Source organism: Apis florea, unplaced genomic scaffold (assembly GCF_048593485.1).
Source record: "Apis florea isolate Af1SG1 unplaced genomic scaffold, ASM4859348v1 contig_2272_pilon, whole genome shotgun sequence".
NCBI lineage: Eukaryota > Metazoa > Arthropoda > Insecta > Hymenoptera > Apidae > Apis > Apis florea.
In genome coordinates, this window is record NW_028256549.1 from 2,926,896 (window position 1) to 2,945,314 (window position 18,419).

Genomic DNA, 18,419 nt, shown 5'->3' on the forward strand with positions numbered 1-18,419 from the left:
CTCTTATCGAATATTGTAAACTAAAATCACAGCTTGATATCGATGTTCATAGCATTTTGCAAACGAGAGCGACCTTGTATACGTGTATCAAAGTTGCGCAAACGAGGCCCGTTGTCCCCAACGAGGAACAAAACGTGCAACAGAGAATTCGGTCGTATTAAAGGTGAAAATTTCTGTAGAATCGGACGCGCGGGCTGGATTTATTTAATTTACGTGCGGAAGCCACGGAATACGTTGAATTCTGCTCGGAATTACCGACCGACTTCTATATATATATATGTATAAAACCGCGTTGAATCGCGTTAAATGCAACCGACATTTTGTTAAACATCAAATTTATACGGTTTCAAATCTCTCGATAGCATTCGCATCCGCTCGTTTCCTCCACGATATTTCGAATAAACATGTGGAAAATTACAAATAATTTCAAACGGTATATCCGAGTGTATCGGAAGGTATCCTCGACTTCTCTCTATGAATCACTTGTTATCTCTAATAAAATTAATTTCCATACTCTGTGCAATAACGAATCCCTCGATTGCTCGATAATCAGATAATCGTGATCGTTCCCATCGCCTGCTCGCAATTGTAGACGAAACCGAGGTCACCTAGTGTCGACGACCCTTTCAAAAATCTAGCAACGTTTACAGCGTTTCGAGTCCAACTTTCCCACTGGCAAAGATAATAATACGTATTCTCTTGTTCGCGTCACTTGCTACTTGTCTAACATGCAAGTTATATAAACTTTGCGCCTCTGTTTCCCTCTCAAGCCGGTCCATGTCGTTGCACAGGGCAACTGATGGAAGATTCTCCAGAAATTGTTCTTGGAAGACGTGTTTGGTACGCCCTGCTGCGAGCCATCGACCAACTAATCAAAGTTTTGATCCAAAGTTTTGACATATGTTTTTTTTCTTTTCTTTCAATAAGTGTCCATTTTTTTTTTTTTGCGAAGACGACCGCGGTGACGATTCAATCCGTAGTTGCAATTTCTTCTCGCTCTGTGTCCAGGATGCGCGTATACAGAGGAGGGAGGGAGGGAAGGGGCGTTACCGGTGAATTATTCATCTTGAAAACTACATTTTCGCCGCCCGCCTTTTGGGAGAGACGGAACACGGATGAAAAATTTTTCCAGACGCGTAGCAACTTCTCTCGAAGAATTAATCTCTGGTCTGCACCTTTCGCGCAATGGACCGAAACTCTTGTATCGGTCCATCCTTTCTTCTCTTCGCACGTGAGAACGCGTATTCCAGAATCGAAAAACGTTCGCCAAAGTTTTACGGTAAATATTCTCACCGACCCGACCGAGAAACTTTGAGAAATTTAAAGTATCCCTGCTCGCATACCCGCGTCGAATCTCCTCGTCTATACGTCGTCGATTTACAAAGATTTTCATCTTGCCGTTCGGTTCGAAGGAATTTGTTTGTATAAAAATAATAAACCATTATTTTTATTGGATATATATATATAGGGTGTTTATGTTAAAAATGTGGGATATCTTTGGAGGATTCTAGAACGATAAAAAAGTTCATATACATATCATATGTCCGATAAGGCAGAATCGAAGAAAGATTATACTTAAATAAAGTGATATAATACGTTAATACGTTAATATTCTGGAATTTACTAAAACTTATTCGAGATAAGTTACATAACACGTACGTTATATTACGTTACACCGAAATTCATTCGAAATAATTAATTATATATATAAAAAAAATATCAGTATATCTACTTTCATCGAGGGACTCCGCTACACAAGCGACATTGCATGTCGAGCGTTCTCGCTCTTTCGCCGTCTCGCTCAATCTAATGCAAACTTAAAATGCTTATAACTGGTTAATTAAGCCTTATACGGACGTATGTGTATATATGAAATTTTTTTTCTCGTGTTTAGAATCCACCTTCCGAAGGTATCCCACATTTTTATAAACGCTTGATATGTACGTATCATCGATAGATCCGAATGAAAAAAGAAAGTTAAACGTTACAACGTTCTCGATTATCTCGCTATCTAATTTTCGTCTCTTCCATTCGTTCGGGAAGAGTTCCGTTTCATTCTTGCGATCGTTTTTCCGGACGATCCTTCCTTCCCTCGACGTATTAACGTTAACACTTGCGATATCGTCGAGCAAGGTGCGGTAGGCGGTAGTCCCGTTTCCCGTTTCAAAACCGAGAAGTGGATTTAAACGGATCTCGAGATCTCGGGGGTTTGGAGTTAATTAAATCGGAGATCTCGAGGTTTTGAATCCTCGAGAATCGATGCTCGATCGGTGGAAAGATGCGATTAACTCCCGTTAGATTCTAGAACTTGGTAAACGTGGTTCTCCGTCTGGTATAATAATCGAAAGCTGGAGGGGGAGGGAAGGAAACTCTCGATAGCCCGCGAAACTTCCCAACGATCTTCGATTATCCGTCCTTCCGCCCCCCTGCCCCGAGTCAACCGAATGATCGCCGCGATTCCCCGATCTTATTAATCAATCCAAGTGCCTAAGTACTTTGGAAAACTCTGTTTTCTTTTCAAGAGGGGTGAAGAATAAAAGAGGGGATATGCACGAGCAAGAAAGGGAAGTTTTTCTCGAAAGAAAAGTTGAAAATAGCCCGAATCAGAGAGAAAGAGAGACATAGAGGGGAGACAGAAGAAGACACCCTATTTCTCAAGTACCGAATCGTCGTGCAAAGGATATGCACTTGCCTACCTCTAACTGCTTTCGTCGTTTCGAATTCGAGTCTCCATCCGTCGATCGATCGAAACCGAGAAACGAAACGGTATCAAAACCGAGGCGGAATTGATTTAATCGGTATTATTAACGTGAATATGTATCGCATTCGATCCCGCCATTAGGGATCAATGGTAAGCGCGCGACATTCACGGTAAATCCAACGTGTCGCAATATCTGCGTACGGCCGCTAATGGATTCGAAGTAACCGTTTGGTCTAATTATCGTTGATCGCAGTCGCGCACCCAGTTTACCGATCCCATCCCGATCCTTGCTCCTCGCTCCTCCCCAATGAAGAGGAACCAACCATTCATGATTTCGCTATTGATCGCCCCGATGATCGCTCGTGCGCCACCCACCGTGTTCCCTCTAATCGTGTTTGCCGCGATTATGTAAACCGGTTTAACAACGATCCTTCGGGGGCGGGGATGGGGATGGGGTAGGCAGAGGAGAGGGGGTAAATGGTCACGAGCGAGGGAGGAGGAGGGGACGTATTTATTTACGGAAAGGAAGGAAATCGGTCGAGCGGGATGGCTCGAGATTTTCAGCTTTTCAGAGATTCCTCTCTCTCTCTCTATGGCTGGACGGGCAAGTTGGCCGTCCCTTTTTTTAAAAACGGCCTGCCCTTTCAACCGGCCCCGCGACTACTTTGGAGCCACGGATCGATCGATCGATCGGGGGAGGGGTGTATTAATAACCATTGGCCAGCGGCCGCCATCGGGGCTATTCGGTTTTCAGAGGTCGAGAAGAAACGGCGAGATCCATCCCGCTGCACACGGCCGTGCGAAGAAAGCGTGTGTACGAGGCTATCGATTTTGCATTTACCCGAGCAGGCAAGGGGCCGTGAAGCGTGATAGCGACACGTGCGATTGCCAGATACGTAGAATCGGCCGCTTGCTTTCTCTCTTCTTTCTTCCACCGTGGAAAATTTAACGGTTCCGGAAGACACGCGATTTATGCGTTAACAGCAGATTGTTCACAGCAGGTTTCGAACAAAGCGATACTTTCGTTCGATATTCGAATCGATTTCCTTCACGCGTATATCAATATATCGTATTACTAAACACTATTTTTCCATATTTCTTCTCTAATCTTCCCCTTTCATCTTTCCGTTTTTTTGTTTCGCGATAATGAAACCGTTGTTCTCCACGCTATTCTCCCGGGATTATTCAATTTGGGCCAAGTTTCGCGGTTATATATTGCATAGTCCGCGCTGCTCTTTCTGAATGCATGCGCCGTGTACGAGAGAATGTACGCGTCCATTTTATCAGGGGAGGGCGTAATAAGTGGACTCGGGAGGACAAGTTACACACCTATGTGTATCGCCTAACCCCCATTTGCATAACGTGTCCCTTACGTAACGCAAATTACTCGCGCCGGTATTAATTTTCCACGCGGTTCTCGCTTCAATGCGACGTCGACCAACCTTTGCTTTCATATATATATATATATATATATATATATAATTAAAGGTTAGAATTTGGAATTCGCCGACATCGAAAAATCGTCTCACGCGTTGAGAAAGTTCGTCGGTTGGTTCTCGATATCGGGTTGGCTCATTGAAACGTCTAACCGACACGACGCTCGCTCCAGGACGAATGCATTATGTACGAGAACTCTTGGCGGATTCGTAATGCGAGACGTGCGATCTATCAGCGCGTGTCACCCGCGGGATTTCGCTTCGACGTGTAATTGAGATTTGAACGGTTCTCCTCCCCGCACCGCGAGGATAAATTATTCTTCTGATGGGAAAAGAGTTGGGGGAAAAAAAGGAAAGAAGTGGATCGAATTTCTAAATATTTTAGAATAGAATATTTTAGAATTGTTTGTTTCAACAAATAATTCCTTACTGATGACTTTTGCACGAGATAGTTTTCAAAATGTGAGGAAAAAACGTTCCATGTTTGACTCGATCTCCCGTGAAATTTTGCGACATTCTCAACACTCTTCGACCTCCAACCTAATTCGAGGAGAGGATTTAAAATTGAATCACCACGCTTTTTAAAAAAAGCATTTTCCCGATAACGAAACCCTGTTAAAGAGTTGAAATTTGTCGAGCGATAAATAGAACGAATTAATACCCCAAGTGGTATCATTTATCGGTGTATACCGATTTCTCTCGCTTCCCGACCAAAAAAACGAGAACGCGTCGCCGCTGGGATTCGCAAAGCCGCCATTAAGCGAGGAACGCGTTTAAGGCGGGGAATTTTTCTTAGATTTCCTCGGCATCTTGGAACGAGAGGAAGAGGTTTCTCTCTCTCTCTCTCTCTCTCTCTCTCTCTCTCTCTCTCTCTCTCTGCGGCTTCGAAACTCATTTCGCGGGAATGAATAAAAGTAATTTGCTAAAGAGCCCCCCCCCTCCCTCCCCTCCCCAGGTTTTGTCCACCCTCAACCTTGGATCTCCAATTTTCCCCTCCCTTTTCCACATCCACATCGTGGAAAAAGAAGAAACGTTTACCGTACGCTTTGCCCCGTTCTTTGTTCTGTGTATTCGTATCGCGAACACGAGCCATTTATTTATACGTGTTCCACAGAGAGACGCGTAATTCAGCGATTCTTATCCTCGTGTCTGTCTTTCGGGACAAGGATTCCCCCATGGATCTCCTCCCCCTCTCCGCCAAGTTTAAAGTCGATCCACACATCGACGGAGGGGGATGTTTTTCTCTCTAACCATCCACGCGTTCGAAAATTACGCGGTTTCTTACGGATTCACCTCCGTTTCGATTGAAATTCTTCCTCCGCTCCCCTTTTTTTTGCTCGAAACGAAAAGAAGTGCAAGGATTGTCGAAGGATCGTAGACAATCTTTGGATCTTTTGATGCGCGTTAAAACGAGAGAGAGAGAGAGAGAGAGAGAGAGAGAGAAATCGATAACGGCTAAGTCTTGCTCTAACGGTTAGGGAAAAGGGTTGGTTGGTTGGATACTCGAAATAAATTAATCGAGCCAATTAAGAAGCTCGAGGGATGGAGGGGGGAAAAATCTATGCTTTCGTTTAATTAAAATCCATTCTGGTGTATTTTTACCGGTTTTCATTCCGTAATACGATTCAGCAGGTGAAATAAGGGAAGCACGATATTTAATTCCCTGTCGAGTGATTCGAAGCTAGAGCGGGATCTCCCGGCCAGTCTCTTCTCTCGTTCCGTGCCACGATCTCGTTTAATCCACGGGGATTATTATAGATATTCCTAATTCTCTTAATCTTGGAGGCGCAACGAATAATTTCCTCCTTCTTTCTTTCTTTCTTTCTTTCTTTCTTTCTTCTTTTTGTCTATCTTCGACCGAGATTCTCTTTATCCCAAGATTCGTCGACAATTACCTCCTCCTTGCTCGATCGATTCCAAAAAGTTGGGAGGAGGGAAAAATCCAGCCTTGATCAAACGTCGTCTAATCGCATAGATCCCATACATCACGTCGGATAAACCCTCGTAACGAGTAGACGGATTATCATAGGCGGATCCGTTTTGAAAGGCGATCCTCTTACGTGTGGCTACCGTTCGATCCATTAATCGAACTCTTGAAAGCTGAGAAGGTAGGATAAAGCGTTGGCGTTTGCATCTTTCGGGAGTTGAGTAAGTTGAGCAAAGCTTGTTACATCCCCAAATGCGGCGCAATTAAAAAAAAAAAAAAAGAAAAGAAAAATTTAGAAAAACCGCTCGCCAAGGATAAAGTTATCCTTAATTGGAGGAGGATCTCGCCGTAAATTTTCGCCGAGACCGAGCCAATTATTTCCTCTGACCGAAATCCATTCCTCGTTCGTCGTTCAACGTCGTTTGACGTGGATCGTGCACATTTGAATAATTGTGGCTCGTTTGTTTAAAAGAGATATCTGTATTCGGTTACGGAAATCTTTCCTTCATACATATATCTTGCGAGGGCTAACACGAAAATCCTGATTTCAACGTTTAAAGTTTGTAGATGGAGTGGAGGGGACGGATATAATGGGTTGTACATGCAGGGAATGAAATCAACCCCTCGGTATTTCAGTAGTTTTTTTTTTTTTTCATATTTTGAATTTGTAATCTCGCCCATCTCTGGAAAGATTTCTTTATAATAGAATAATAGAGAAATAAGAGTTGAATATTTAAAAAAAAAAAAGAAGGAGAAAAAAAGAAATGAGGAATTAAAATTTTAACAAGGTCGAATAAAAAGATTACGAGGTCCATTCATATTCTGTTCGTATTCGTAAAAATTTCGTAACGAATTGTTATTAATCGCTGATCCTAAATATATCACGGTTTGTAATCGAGAGTGATAAAAGAAAGAGCCAAAAATTATTCGTGAACTCACACAACGAGTTATTAAAGAACAAGGAAAGATTGGCAAAGATTTTTCCCCCCATTTCTCATAAAACAACTCGAACTAGCCTCGATCGGATGTCAAAAATAATTAACTAAACGGCAATCAGAAAATCCGATTCCGTGCGTTTAAACGTCCAAGTAAGAAGATTCTCATTCCTTGCTCCTATTAATGTCCTATTAGAAACTCGCCTCGGGCGAGTTCATCGGTTTTCGGGAGATGAACAAGATGCCTGCCTCTTACCGTTTCCAACTTTGGAATAATAATTTAGCTCACGGACACCGACCGGCGAACTGGGCTAATTTGCAATCAATGCATGGACAATGCATCAATTTTCTCCGGCATCTCTCAAGTCGAAATCGATAACCGACTTTGTATCCGACAAAATTTCCAAATTTATCCTTTCCTTATGTCCTTCCTTCTTCACCATTTAGGGGATGTCTTCGTAAGTGAAGAGATTCAAGCGCGGTTCCTTTCCTCGAGAGAACGCGGTTTAATTTGTGAACGGCGGTGAACCGCGTATCGGTGAAAAGGAAAAGGCCTTTGTGGAGTTTTTATTCTTCCCTCCCCTTTGTGTGTACACACACTTTGTACGCGTGGAAGGGAAGAAGCGCGGGCATTTCTCCTTTGAAATATTTTTCCACCGCCGCCGCATTTGTCCCCGCGCGCACGTGTTATTAAAAGTTTAAACAAGTTTCCTTGCACGCGATGACGGGCCCATCCTCCGTGAAATCCTCCACCGACGACGGGATCTCTTTGATCTTTGTCCTACCTGTGATGGACATCGAATTATCGCGCGCGTAAATAAAGTCTAAAAAAAAAAAAAAAAAAGCACGGTCGTGGTTGCAACAGCTTCAACGCGTTTCTTTTAATTCACCTTTCGTGTATTTATTTTCTGCCTCGTCTCCCTCTTTTTCTTTTCTTTTTTTTTTTTTGACTCATTTATTTTCATCGACACTTCTTAACCATCCTTCTATCATCTGTAATATTCATCACGTGTGCACGGATCAATTAAACGTGGATCGCGCAATTGGCTCGGAATTAACGCGAATTGCGTCTCGTTTCGTAAAAATATTCGCGTTTCTTTTTTTTTTTTTTTTGGTTTTTGTGGATTAAACGAGAGTCAGATTTCGGTGGTAGTAAACAGAGGAGGCAAATTTTCGGTCGAGAATTTATTACCATGTGATGGTCGACCGATCCGAAAACTTTCACGACTAGGAAGAGCTCTCGTAAAAGAATAATCGAAAGAATGTTTTTTCGACGAATCGATATCAGGGAATTTGTTTGAAAGCGATGAACGTAAGTAATAAGAGAAATTCGTAATGATCCGTAGAGTTTTCGTGCTCGTTCCTCGAACAACGCGCGCCATCGTACGTACAATAACGTCTTTTCAACTTTCGTCGTTGGCTCTTTGCTCGAGAAGAAAGTCGTGGTTCATCGATGGAGAAAGAAGAGGAGAAATAAGAAAAGGAACGCATTCGTGTATTTCAACAATGAATGGACAGAATGTGTAAACGTGGAAATGAATTCTTTTTTCTTTCGAAAGAAATAGAGAATCGTGTTAGCCATGGTATAACAGGCTAAGCTGCTGTTCCATAAACCATGGTGTCGGAAATGTAATTTAATATTCGCCATTCCGGCTTCTCTTTACCGCGATGCTCAGACCCTTCTTATTTTCGCTTATGCGTTAATTTACGCGGGCCGGCCACATTGTGCAACGCGCAGACATGCAAAATAGATGGAAATGCGGAGTATTTTTGCCTCGACCGACTCGAGGTGTGAACCAGGTGTAACACTTTTATCTCGTCATCATCTCGTTTCTCATTTTTCCAACCGATTTACACGATTTATAGAATTTACATTGAATTGGCGATCGAAAGGATTTTCGAGTCGACAAGAATTAAGGGAAGGTGGGAAACGAAGAAAACGTGTGAAAACAGCGTTCGTGTGAGAAAGCACGAGTTCACGTTCGAGGATTTCGTTGTACGTACAATGTTTATTACAATTCCATTTCGTATTCCACGTCGCCGCAAGAAAAGTGACGCGAGCTTCAAAAATTTCCAATATGGCGTCCCGACGTGACATTGTTGCGCGTTGTTGCGCCAATGTAACGATAAATGTTCAAATAAAGAAAATTTCCCCGATATACCAAAAATTTTATTTGGTATCTGTACGGATGGACGTGGAAACCTTGACTCGATGCGGAATTCTTCGCGTGACTGAATTTATTATATCGCTCGCCTACAATTATATTAAACGTAGGCGTTCGTCTGTGAAGAGGAGAAAAGTAAGATCCCCGTTTTCGTAGAAAGTGTAGGAAAAAAAAAAAAAAGGAAACAAAAGATCGAAACGACGAAATCGATACTTGCCACCATTCAAAGTTCGTATCGCTGCAAATACATATTGCACGATTGGAAATTCTCGCGTACACAACGTGTATGATAATTTAAGGGATGGTTGGATCGTTGCAGGCCGTCTCGTCCTGAATAAATAATGCTCTACCGATAGTTTCGACACTATTGGTTCTCGATCGAGGAGATTAACGTTAAACGGATAGGCGGTTTCCAAACTGCGAGTCTTTTCCAAACGGTTGCTTCGATCTTCCCAAATCCCTTGCGCGAAAACGTAAATTCGAGGTGGGGAAAAAGGTCGAGAAAAAAGTCGCCTGTTTTTTTAACTCAAAGCTTTCTCGAGATTTTCGAGAAGCTCGAGGAGAGAGAGCTTAGGAAGAAAGAAGGAACGTTTGAAAAAAAGTTGAATCCGAACAAAGGAAGAATATACATCTTTGGAAGAAACGTTTGCTTTATTTCCAATCTTCTTTGTCGACGAGTGAAAACCTGTTATTTCTCCGACTGTTCCCCACGCTTCGTTGTCGTTTATTCGATTAAGCAATTTTGGGAATGAGTCCCCGTCGCGCGGAGCGAGAAACCAACGAGGTTGACCCTAAAATTTTCTCGGGAAATTGCATTAATGCCGTGGCGACCTTTGAAATTTCATCGGAAATGCGAAATATCTTTACGAGGTCTCGGAAACGGTGTCATACACGTACGTTTTTCCGGCAGAGAAAACGTTTCTTTTGTCTTTTGCGAAACATAATTTTCGAACGGTTAATATCTAAGAAATCGTTTTACCCTTTGCGCCATTCTTTTCCCGCCTCTTTTCAAAAGATTATCAATTCTTCGTTCTCGTTTTATCTGATATTTATCTGATTATTATTTGATTATAAGTACACGTGTTTTCGATTCTTCTTTTTTTTTTGTTCGTACAAGAAAAGAAAAGGAAGGAAGGAAGGGAGGTATTCAAAGGTTTTCCAAACTTGGCGTCGAGTTAATTTGCGCGGCAGTGAATATTTGCATAGTACTTCTCATCCATTTTGCTCTCGTTTATCTTCACCTTCGAGAATAGTTTCTCGAGTTGGACGCCATCGACTTTTTCTTCCTTCCTTCGAAGAAGCGGAGTATTTGCACCGATTACCGTGCCCCTAGTTTACATAACAAATCCCCCAACCAATTTTTTCGGATAAATTTTAATTATCTCCATCCCTTTATTATTAAATCTCAGAGATCTTATTTATTCTCGAAAAACTTTGCAGGGACGACGAACAAAACGACAAATTAAACAAACATTTTCCAACTTCATTTTCCAAATCATAAATCATCCCTGAGATTTTATATCCCTTTTGGCAAGCATAACCATCCGGGGGGGGGGGATGGACACGATCGTTCCATGAATCTCGTCTCCCCGCGAATTTTATCGACAACTCACTCCTTTGTTCTCTATCCTCCGACCGTTTCTTTCCACCGTGTCTCCCATCTTTCCATTCGTTCTCCCTCTCTATTCACCGAAACGAGATAAATTCCAATTGTCGTTCTTGTTCTTTCGAATTCGTTCGAAGATTTTGTACAGGAAACTGGATAGTTGTCGAGCGGGGAGAAAGAGAAAGAGAGGTTCGGTGACACGACAATTTCGTCCCCGTGAGCGAAAACGACTGATCGTTGGAATATCGATGAGCGTATACGCACATTATGCATGGGGTACACACTGGGAGAGAGAGAGACACGCGCGATAACAATTTGACCCCGTTCAGATAATAATGGCGCGTAACTTAACCGTAGGTAGACACAGCGGTCTAATATTTTCTTTATTAAGCGCCAACTGGCTCACGAATCAGCGATAAATCCTCCGCGATTTGTCAGTGAATACGGCCCCTTCTAAATCGCTCTCGCGGCGCGGGATTATATATAATTTGTTATAAATGTAACGAGTGTGTCGCGAGATAACAATTTGGACGATTTATCGGATAAGAGAAAAAATGACGTGTAAAAAAAGAACGCTGCCTGCGATAAAGTAGATATAGCGGAGCGATAAAAATTTAGAATCATTGATAAAACGATCGATTCAGAAGAATCTCTTTTTTCCCCTCTCGACTTTCTCGCGACGAGTCGGACAAGAGAATAGCGTGGATGCTCGAGGAAGGAGTGTTAGTTTTTCGCGGAAAGGAGCGAGTCTGGATTGAGATGAATACCCCTCCCCATCCCTCCACGATCCATCGAGTTAATGTTGTTCTCGCGCCATCCTTCGTCGTTCCAGTCCACCTTTTTATCCAAGTAAATATCTTCTTTTCCTTCTCCTTTCGGTCGCCTTCTGTTTCACTTACGTTCTCCGCATTTCCCGTCGCAACAGATATCACCGTTATTTATCGTTGAACGGTGTCGTCATTTTTCACGGACCAGTATTACACGGGAGCGCGTGGGCCGCAACATACGCTCGGCAAAACGACTTTTTGAAAAATCAGCCTCGAGGGTGGCTCGTTTCCACGCTCGGATACCGGGAAAAGATTGATGGAAGCATCGATCGATTTCACGCGGATCACGCGCCAATTCCGCGTATTTTTCGGCTTTGATTCCGGATATCGTTATCGATGATATTAATGAGAAAAAATGTAAGTGCTTCGAACGAAAGTAAGTAACGAGAGCGATATTCTTCTGTCACTTCTTATTGTTTGGATACTTACGGATATTTATTTTTAAGAGTAAGATGACGACGACGTAATTTTTCAACGAAGCTTGTTCGTTTATATTTTTACGTGGCGTGATGATAATTTTGAATGAAACAAGAGGATAGATACCGCGGTCATTTTTCTTCCATTAACGATATTTTAACGTTATCGATATATCAAAAGCTACATATCGATAGATAGATATGGTAATATTAAGAGTCGTGATTAAAACGAATAGATGTGATCGAAGAATAAAACGAGGATGTAATTTTTCAACGAAGTTTGTTCGTTTTTATATAATATATTTTACGCGTGGCAATGATAATTTCGAATAAAAAAGAAAAAGGGTAGAGGATTGATGCCATTTTTGTTCCATTAAGGATATTTTAACGATATATCAAAAGCTATCAATAAGATATCGATAATCGATAATGGACCAGGGACTCATCCCTTTTGTTCAGTGAAGTTCGAAGGGCGAGCGCTGCGTTCGAGGACGGCGGACGTTCAGCTTTAAAGTTTAACGGGCGATAGTAAGTAGGATTTAATTAAAGGGACAACGAGAATTCTTTCGCGTTGAACCGAAATCCATTCCATCCCTGCCCGTGAAGTTTTCACGTTCCATTTTACCATTTGCTCGAACCGTTTTCGCGAACGTGTGCGCGCCAACGCGTAATTAAATCGCGTTGTTCGCATACCTTCCGCTTTCTCCTGAAACTTTGTCGCCAAACATTATTCGGCGCATCCATTCGTAGGAACGAACGGCACGCCGGAAGTTACGCCGGTGATTTGTCATCGTGGCGTACGAATGAAACGCCGTCGCGGCCTTTAGCGATTCCCTGCTTTTCACTAAATGGGCCTGCTCGCGTTTACAAAAAAAGCAAGTCGAAGTTTTTATCATTTCGTTTGTTTGTCGTTGATAGATTCGATGCTTTCGAGGCTTTCTAATTCTATTTAGAAAACCGTACAATTCCATACTTTTCCCTCATATACGGAATAATTTTCCAAACTGTTTCGTTTCCGAATTTTCAGAATTCTCTGATCCTAGAGTTTTTCAATTTTACTTCACTAAGTTAATTAGCGTCGGAGAAAACGCTGTGATCGGTGAAATAATTTTTCAAACGATTCCATCGTTCGTCCGAGAATTTTTTGATCGGATTCTCCGGTTTTTATTTGGATTTTACTAATTAATCAGAAGAAACACTATGATTGGCGAAGTGGAATAATTTTTCAAACGATTTCTATCCTTCTATCCGTCTCCCCTTGTAGCCGTTTTAGCGAAAATTGATTATCGATGCAGACCCATGTCGCTCTAAGATTATCCCGTTTTATCCGAGATTGCCCGGTTTAATAGGACCCTTGAGGCCTCGTCCGTCATTCCATCCCGACAATTCGCCGATTCTCGTATGCGGTCGGAACGTTTTCCCAACCAAACCCAATTCCCATTTCGATATATTTTCTTCCTCCTATCGTCCACTAATTGTTTGGACAGTACATCCCTCCATTCAGTTCCAAATTTCGACTTGACTGTATTATCCGCATGTCGCTTAATTCCTGTTAACAGTTCGTCTCTCTTTAACTCTCCTGCGTCGATTACCAACTAAGTGATCTCATCTAAATAAGTTTACCTAACATGAACGATATATATCCGATGAATATTGTCCGTTTCGAGCGTCAGAGATACTTTTCGAAAGACGAAAAGAAAATCGAAGAGAAGCAAGCGAGAGAGAGAGAGAGAGAGAGCTTACCTACGAAAATCCCTGCTCCAGCAGGCGTATATGACCGGATTCATTCCGCTGTTGATCCAACCGAGCCACGTAACAGCGGCGAACACGATCTTCTCCTGCCATATACACTGGGAGCAAAAACCCGACCAGAGATTGACGACGAAGAAAGGGAGCCAGCATATGATGAAGACACCCATCACGATCCCCAGCGTCTTGGCGGCCTTCTTCTCCTTGGCGAACTTGGCCAGTTTCCGGGACAAGGAGAAATTGTTGCCCCTGTGCTGTTTATTGATCCTCGTTGACGGGACCCTGGTTAAACAGTTGTTGTGCTGAATGGTGGTGAGCGGCTCCTCGAGATCCTGGAGGTCCTCGGGCGTGCTCGAGGCGGTGCGGAACAGGTGTCTCGCGTCCGTGTTGGTTCCACCGCCCCGATGCATCCTGAGAGTGAGCTCCAGTTCACCGGAGGCCATCAAAACTTGCTTCGTGCCCAGCTTCAGGCTCTTGGTCTGGATCACGGCCGCCCTGTAGATCTTGTAGTAAGTGAACACCATGACGAACAGGGGTAGGTAGAAGCTGATGGTCGACGAGAAGATGAGATATCCCAGGTGCTCGGTGAACGGGCACTTGTCCTCCGGCACCTCCTCCGTCCGTACGGCCCTCCACCACACGATCGCCGGGAACGAGATGGCGCTCGAGCATATCCACACGATCGCAATGAGTATGGCGGCCCGTTTCCTGCTCATCTTGCTCGGATACGTGAACGGGTCGGTGATGGCCCAGTAACGATCCAGGCTGATCACGCAGAGATTGAGGATCGAGGCTGTTGAGAATAGGACGTCCAACGAGCGCCACACGTCGCACCAGTCCGTGGTGAACAGCCATCGGTTCTCCAACACCTCGTAAATCGCGCTGAACGGCATCACCACCAACCCGACCAGGCAATCGGCGAACGCCAACGAGGTGACGAAGTAATTGGTCGCCGTGTGGAGATACCTCTCCCTGACCACGGCTAGGATCACCAACGTGTTGCCGAACACGGTCGCAACCGAGAACAGGAACAGCAGTATGGCCAGGCCGGCTCGATCCGTGGCTAAGTTCCACAGATCCTCCTCGTCGTGGCTACGGTTCTGGGGCGGGTAGCTCGCGCTGTAGAAGCTTCGGTTCAGCTGGTTGCTAGGCACGTTTCCCTCTTCTTCCGAGCCGAGCAGATAGACCGCGCTTTCGTTCATTTTTCGTCGCAATCGCCGCGCAACCAAGATCTCGGCGCGCTCTTTCGGATCAGAGATCACAGGATCAGGTCGCCGATCCCTCGTCGACGCCGCCTTTCTTCCTTCTGATCCTTTGCCCTCCCATTTTTCGAGCCAACGCTTCCCCGATCGAGTTCTCTTGCTCCTCGAAATTCGCTCGAGAGGAGGAAGGGAGGAAGTTGAGCTTTCTCGAAATTCGAAACTGCGGGAACCGACGCCGCCGGTTCCCCGACTAGACGGGTTTCATAATTTCAGGAAGCAGTTTCGTGTTTTCCAGAGGATCTGAAACAGAGGAAGAGAGAGAAAGATTGGTAAGATTCTATTCCTTCCTCCTCTCTCTCTATCTAGTATTTCTACGAATTTGAATTTCTACACCGCGCGATTTCCGTTTTTTTACTTCAATGGAAACGTGGAGGAGGAGGAAAATTATATCTGTAGGTCGCGATTATAATCGTCGATTACGCGGGCAACGTTTCATCGCCGAAACTTTCGCCGATGTGTAAACGATTTAGCAATTTTTTTCGTGCCGGCGTGCACGTCTATATTAAGCTAGGGGAAAAGCGTGATAAAGGGAGAGGCGTGCGATTTGGTGGCCAGACCGGAGGCTGAAAACAGCGGAGAGGCGAGCTTTCATCCGTGACCTGGGAGAATGTTTACCGGTACTTGATCAAAGGGGTTTCGATCGGTTCCACGATCGACCCTGGGATGGTGGCGCGCCCCTCCCCTTCCCCTCCTCGGCCAGCCTTGGATTTTGTCTCGTTCACACCTCTTCCACGTCATCGTAACCGCCAAATCCGTTGTCGTAACACGTGTCAGGGCCGATAAACCTTGCAACGTCGCCGCCGCGTATCGAACCGGCCCAACTGCTCGTTTACGTTGAAAACAAACCGCCCTCCTTTATTCTTGACTTTCAACGTTGGCCCAGATAATAACGCACTTTGTCGAATTGGCCTCACAAATTCCTCGAATCTCCACACCCTTCCATTTCTACGGATATATATGCGCGAGAACAAGAGGAGGAAGTCGCGAATTTGTCGAAAACCGGGGGGCGAATTTATCTCTCTCGATGGCGAATATATCGATTTTCGTTTTCGTGGAAAAACAATTCGTAGAAATATAATATACACGAATGTAATACAAAATTCTCGAAATTAGCGGGAAACTATTGGGAGTAGTGGTTTAACAATTCTAAAATAATATAAATTCGGATGGGAAGGATTGTCGGAGGATTATCGAAGATAAATTAAGCGCGGAATATTGATTGGAAAAGAAAAGAAAAGAGAAGGATATAATTTATCCTCCACGTCATCAGCGTTGAATGCGTTAAAGGATATATTTTTAATCCGATCTCTCTCTCTCTCTCTCTCTCTTTCTCGCCTTTGAAAAGTGTATAAAGACGGGTGATGTATTTTTCTCTCTCTCTCTCTCTCTCTAAACCTTTTCTTCCGATCCACTCGATATTTCGATAATTCGGCCATTCGGTTGTAGACGCGCTAATTTCGAACCTCGAAGATTTGTCGGATCCAGTTTGGACTTGGGACCGGTACGCGCAAGCTTATGATTTCTGACGTGTGTATGCACCGAGAATAGGTCTACTTGGAGAGAGAGCACTTACCGAAAGTTTGCCTACCATTGGTGCTCTACGAAATTACGGTATTAAATCGACCGAATGTGTGCTCGAACAGATGCCTGCCGGCATGCCGCGAATCGATCAGATCTCCAGACCAGGATTACCATTCCCGTCCGTTTCCACTTCTGTTTCCATTTAACTCTTGGTCTCGATAATAGCGTGCCGTAAAACTACCTGATGTAAAAGTACCGTTTCTTCCTTTCTTCTCTCTCTCTCTCTCTCTCTCTCTCTCTGTATCTTTCATCTCGTTTCGTTTTTTTTCGAATTCCTAATAATGATAACTCGCTCGAATAATCATTTACCCAAAACTCGAACGCAATTCTTCAACGTGAAGATTCGATTCGACGATTTAAATTGATCATTGCGAAAATTCGAGTAAAAAGTAGAGACTTTCGAGCCAAACCTTCGGGAAGAATTTAAATCCGACGAGTGAGCACGCGTCGCGAAATTCCGAGCGTGGGCGGCGTAGCTAACTAATTAAATAGCGATAGAATGCCGGAGAAATTTCGTATATAAAGTAATCCGGATCTTTCAACAATCGCGAAACATCTCTCGCGAGAACGCCAACCACGCCATACCCTCTCCATCACCATCTTTCGAATAGTTCAACTTTCCTCGTAGAGACGTTTGCGCGCGTAAGGCGAAACAGGAATCCCGAATCGTCTCGTCGCGACTCCCCAAACGCTGAAACCACCGATCGAGCGCCAGGGTGTCGTGGAAGCGACACTGTTTCGAGGATACGACATTGCAGGCTTGCTCGAGCGCCACGGATATTCCATTAGCAGGGACACGCGTGGATCAGGGTGCGTGGGTCGAGTATCGTCGTGACCGCTGTTGTTCAACGTGGGAGCGGTTACTGATTCGATTCGTCGTTTCATTCGTAGCTATCGTAGCTCGACGGATTTTTCGCTGATTTTTTTTTTTTTTTAAACATTGTTACGTGTCGTTTTTAGGAATATATATATATATATTGAGTGAATGCTTTTCGCTCTCTTGTACATCCATCAAGTACGATATCGATCATTCGTTCGAAAACTATCGAAGGTCAATTATTAATAATTCGGTGATCACGAGAAGGGGAAAGTCAGTCGCGATAGTGGGTCAGGTTTGGAACTGTAGCAGTATCGTTGGACGAATCGAGCTCGTGAAAAAAAAGAAAGGGGGAAGGGGAGGGAAGGAGATAAGGGGATAGATAGGTGTTTTGACTGGGACAAATTAGAGAGCGTTATCTTCTCGGAACGTTTCATTTTCTTTCGATTCGAGATGGAGAAACTTTTCACGTGGAACGATGGCAATTTGTCAAGGAGAAGTTTAACGGATGAAGTTACGATATTTATTCGTCGTAGGATCGTGGCTCGTTCGCGAGGCAATTTTCTCCGGGGGACAAAGGGCGCTTTGGAAATAATAAAGTTTCGAAATTCTTTATAAAATATGCTTGATTAAATAAATAATTCGATGTATTTATATTTTTTCCCCCCCTCTGAATTTTCGACACCGTTCTTCTCGTTGGCGGCAAACGTATTTCGAGATCATGCACAGGATCGATGATGCATAATACACGCGCTCACCGTATGAATCCTTAAAGGCGAAAAGGGATCGAGAATCGGAGAATTTGAGGAAATTCCCGTGTTTCAACGTGACGTCGCCTCGTCCTCGGGATCCCGCGAGACGAGTTCGAGCGAATAAATACCGAATAACGAATAAATATGTATATATCGAAGAGACACGAGCTTTTATCGCCTTTATACATTTATGACAGTGATGATGATCGATCTTCTTTCTTGCATTTTCGGAAGGTAAATTTTCG

The 18,419-nt window shown here is 43.8% G+C and overlaps 1 protein-coding gene across 4 annotated transcripts in view; it reads right to left on the reverse strand.

Moving 5' to 3' along the window:
- The window catches only part of Dop1R2 (dopamine receptor 2), a 59,327-nt gene that overhangs the window by 23,702 nt on the left and 17,206 nt on the right, over positions 1-18,419 (reverse strand). For all 4 annotated transcript variants that reach the window (XR_015290548.1, XM_086902448.1, XM_086902449.1 and 1 more), the window contains exon 2: positions 13,757-15,264. Coding sequence is in view for 3 of the 4 variants with exons in the window: in XM_086902448.1 (XP_086758574.1) it covers positions 13,757-14,964 (1,208 nt within the window). In the remaining variant the exon portion in view is untranslated. The remainder of the gene's footprint in view (positions 1-13,756; positions 15,265-18,419) is intronic.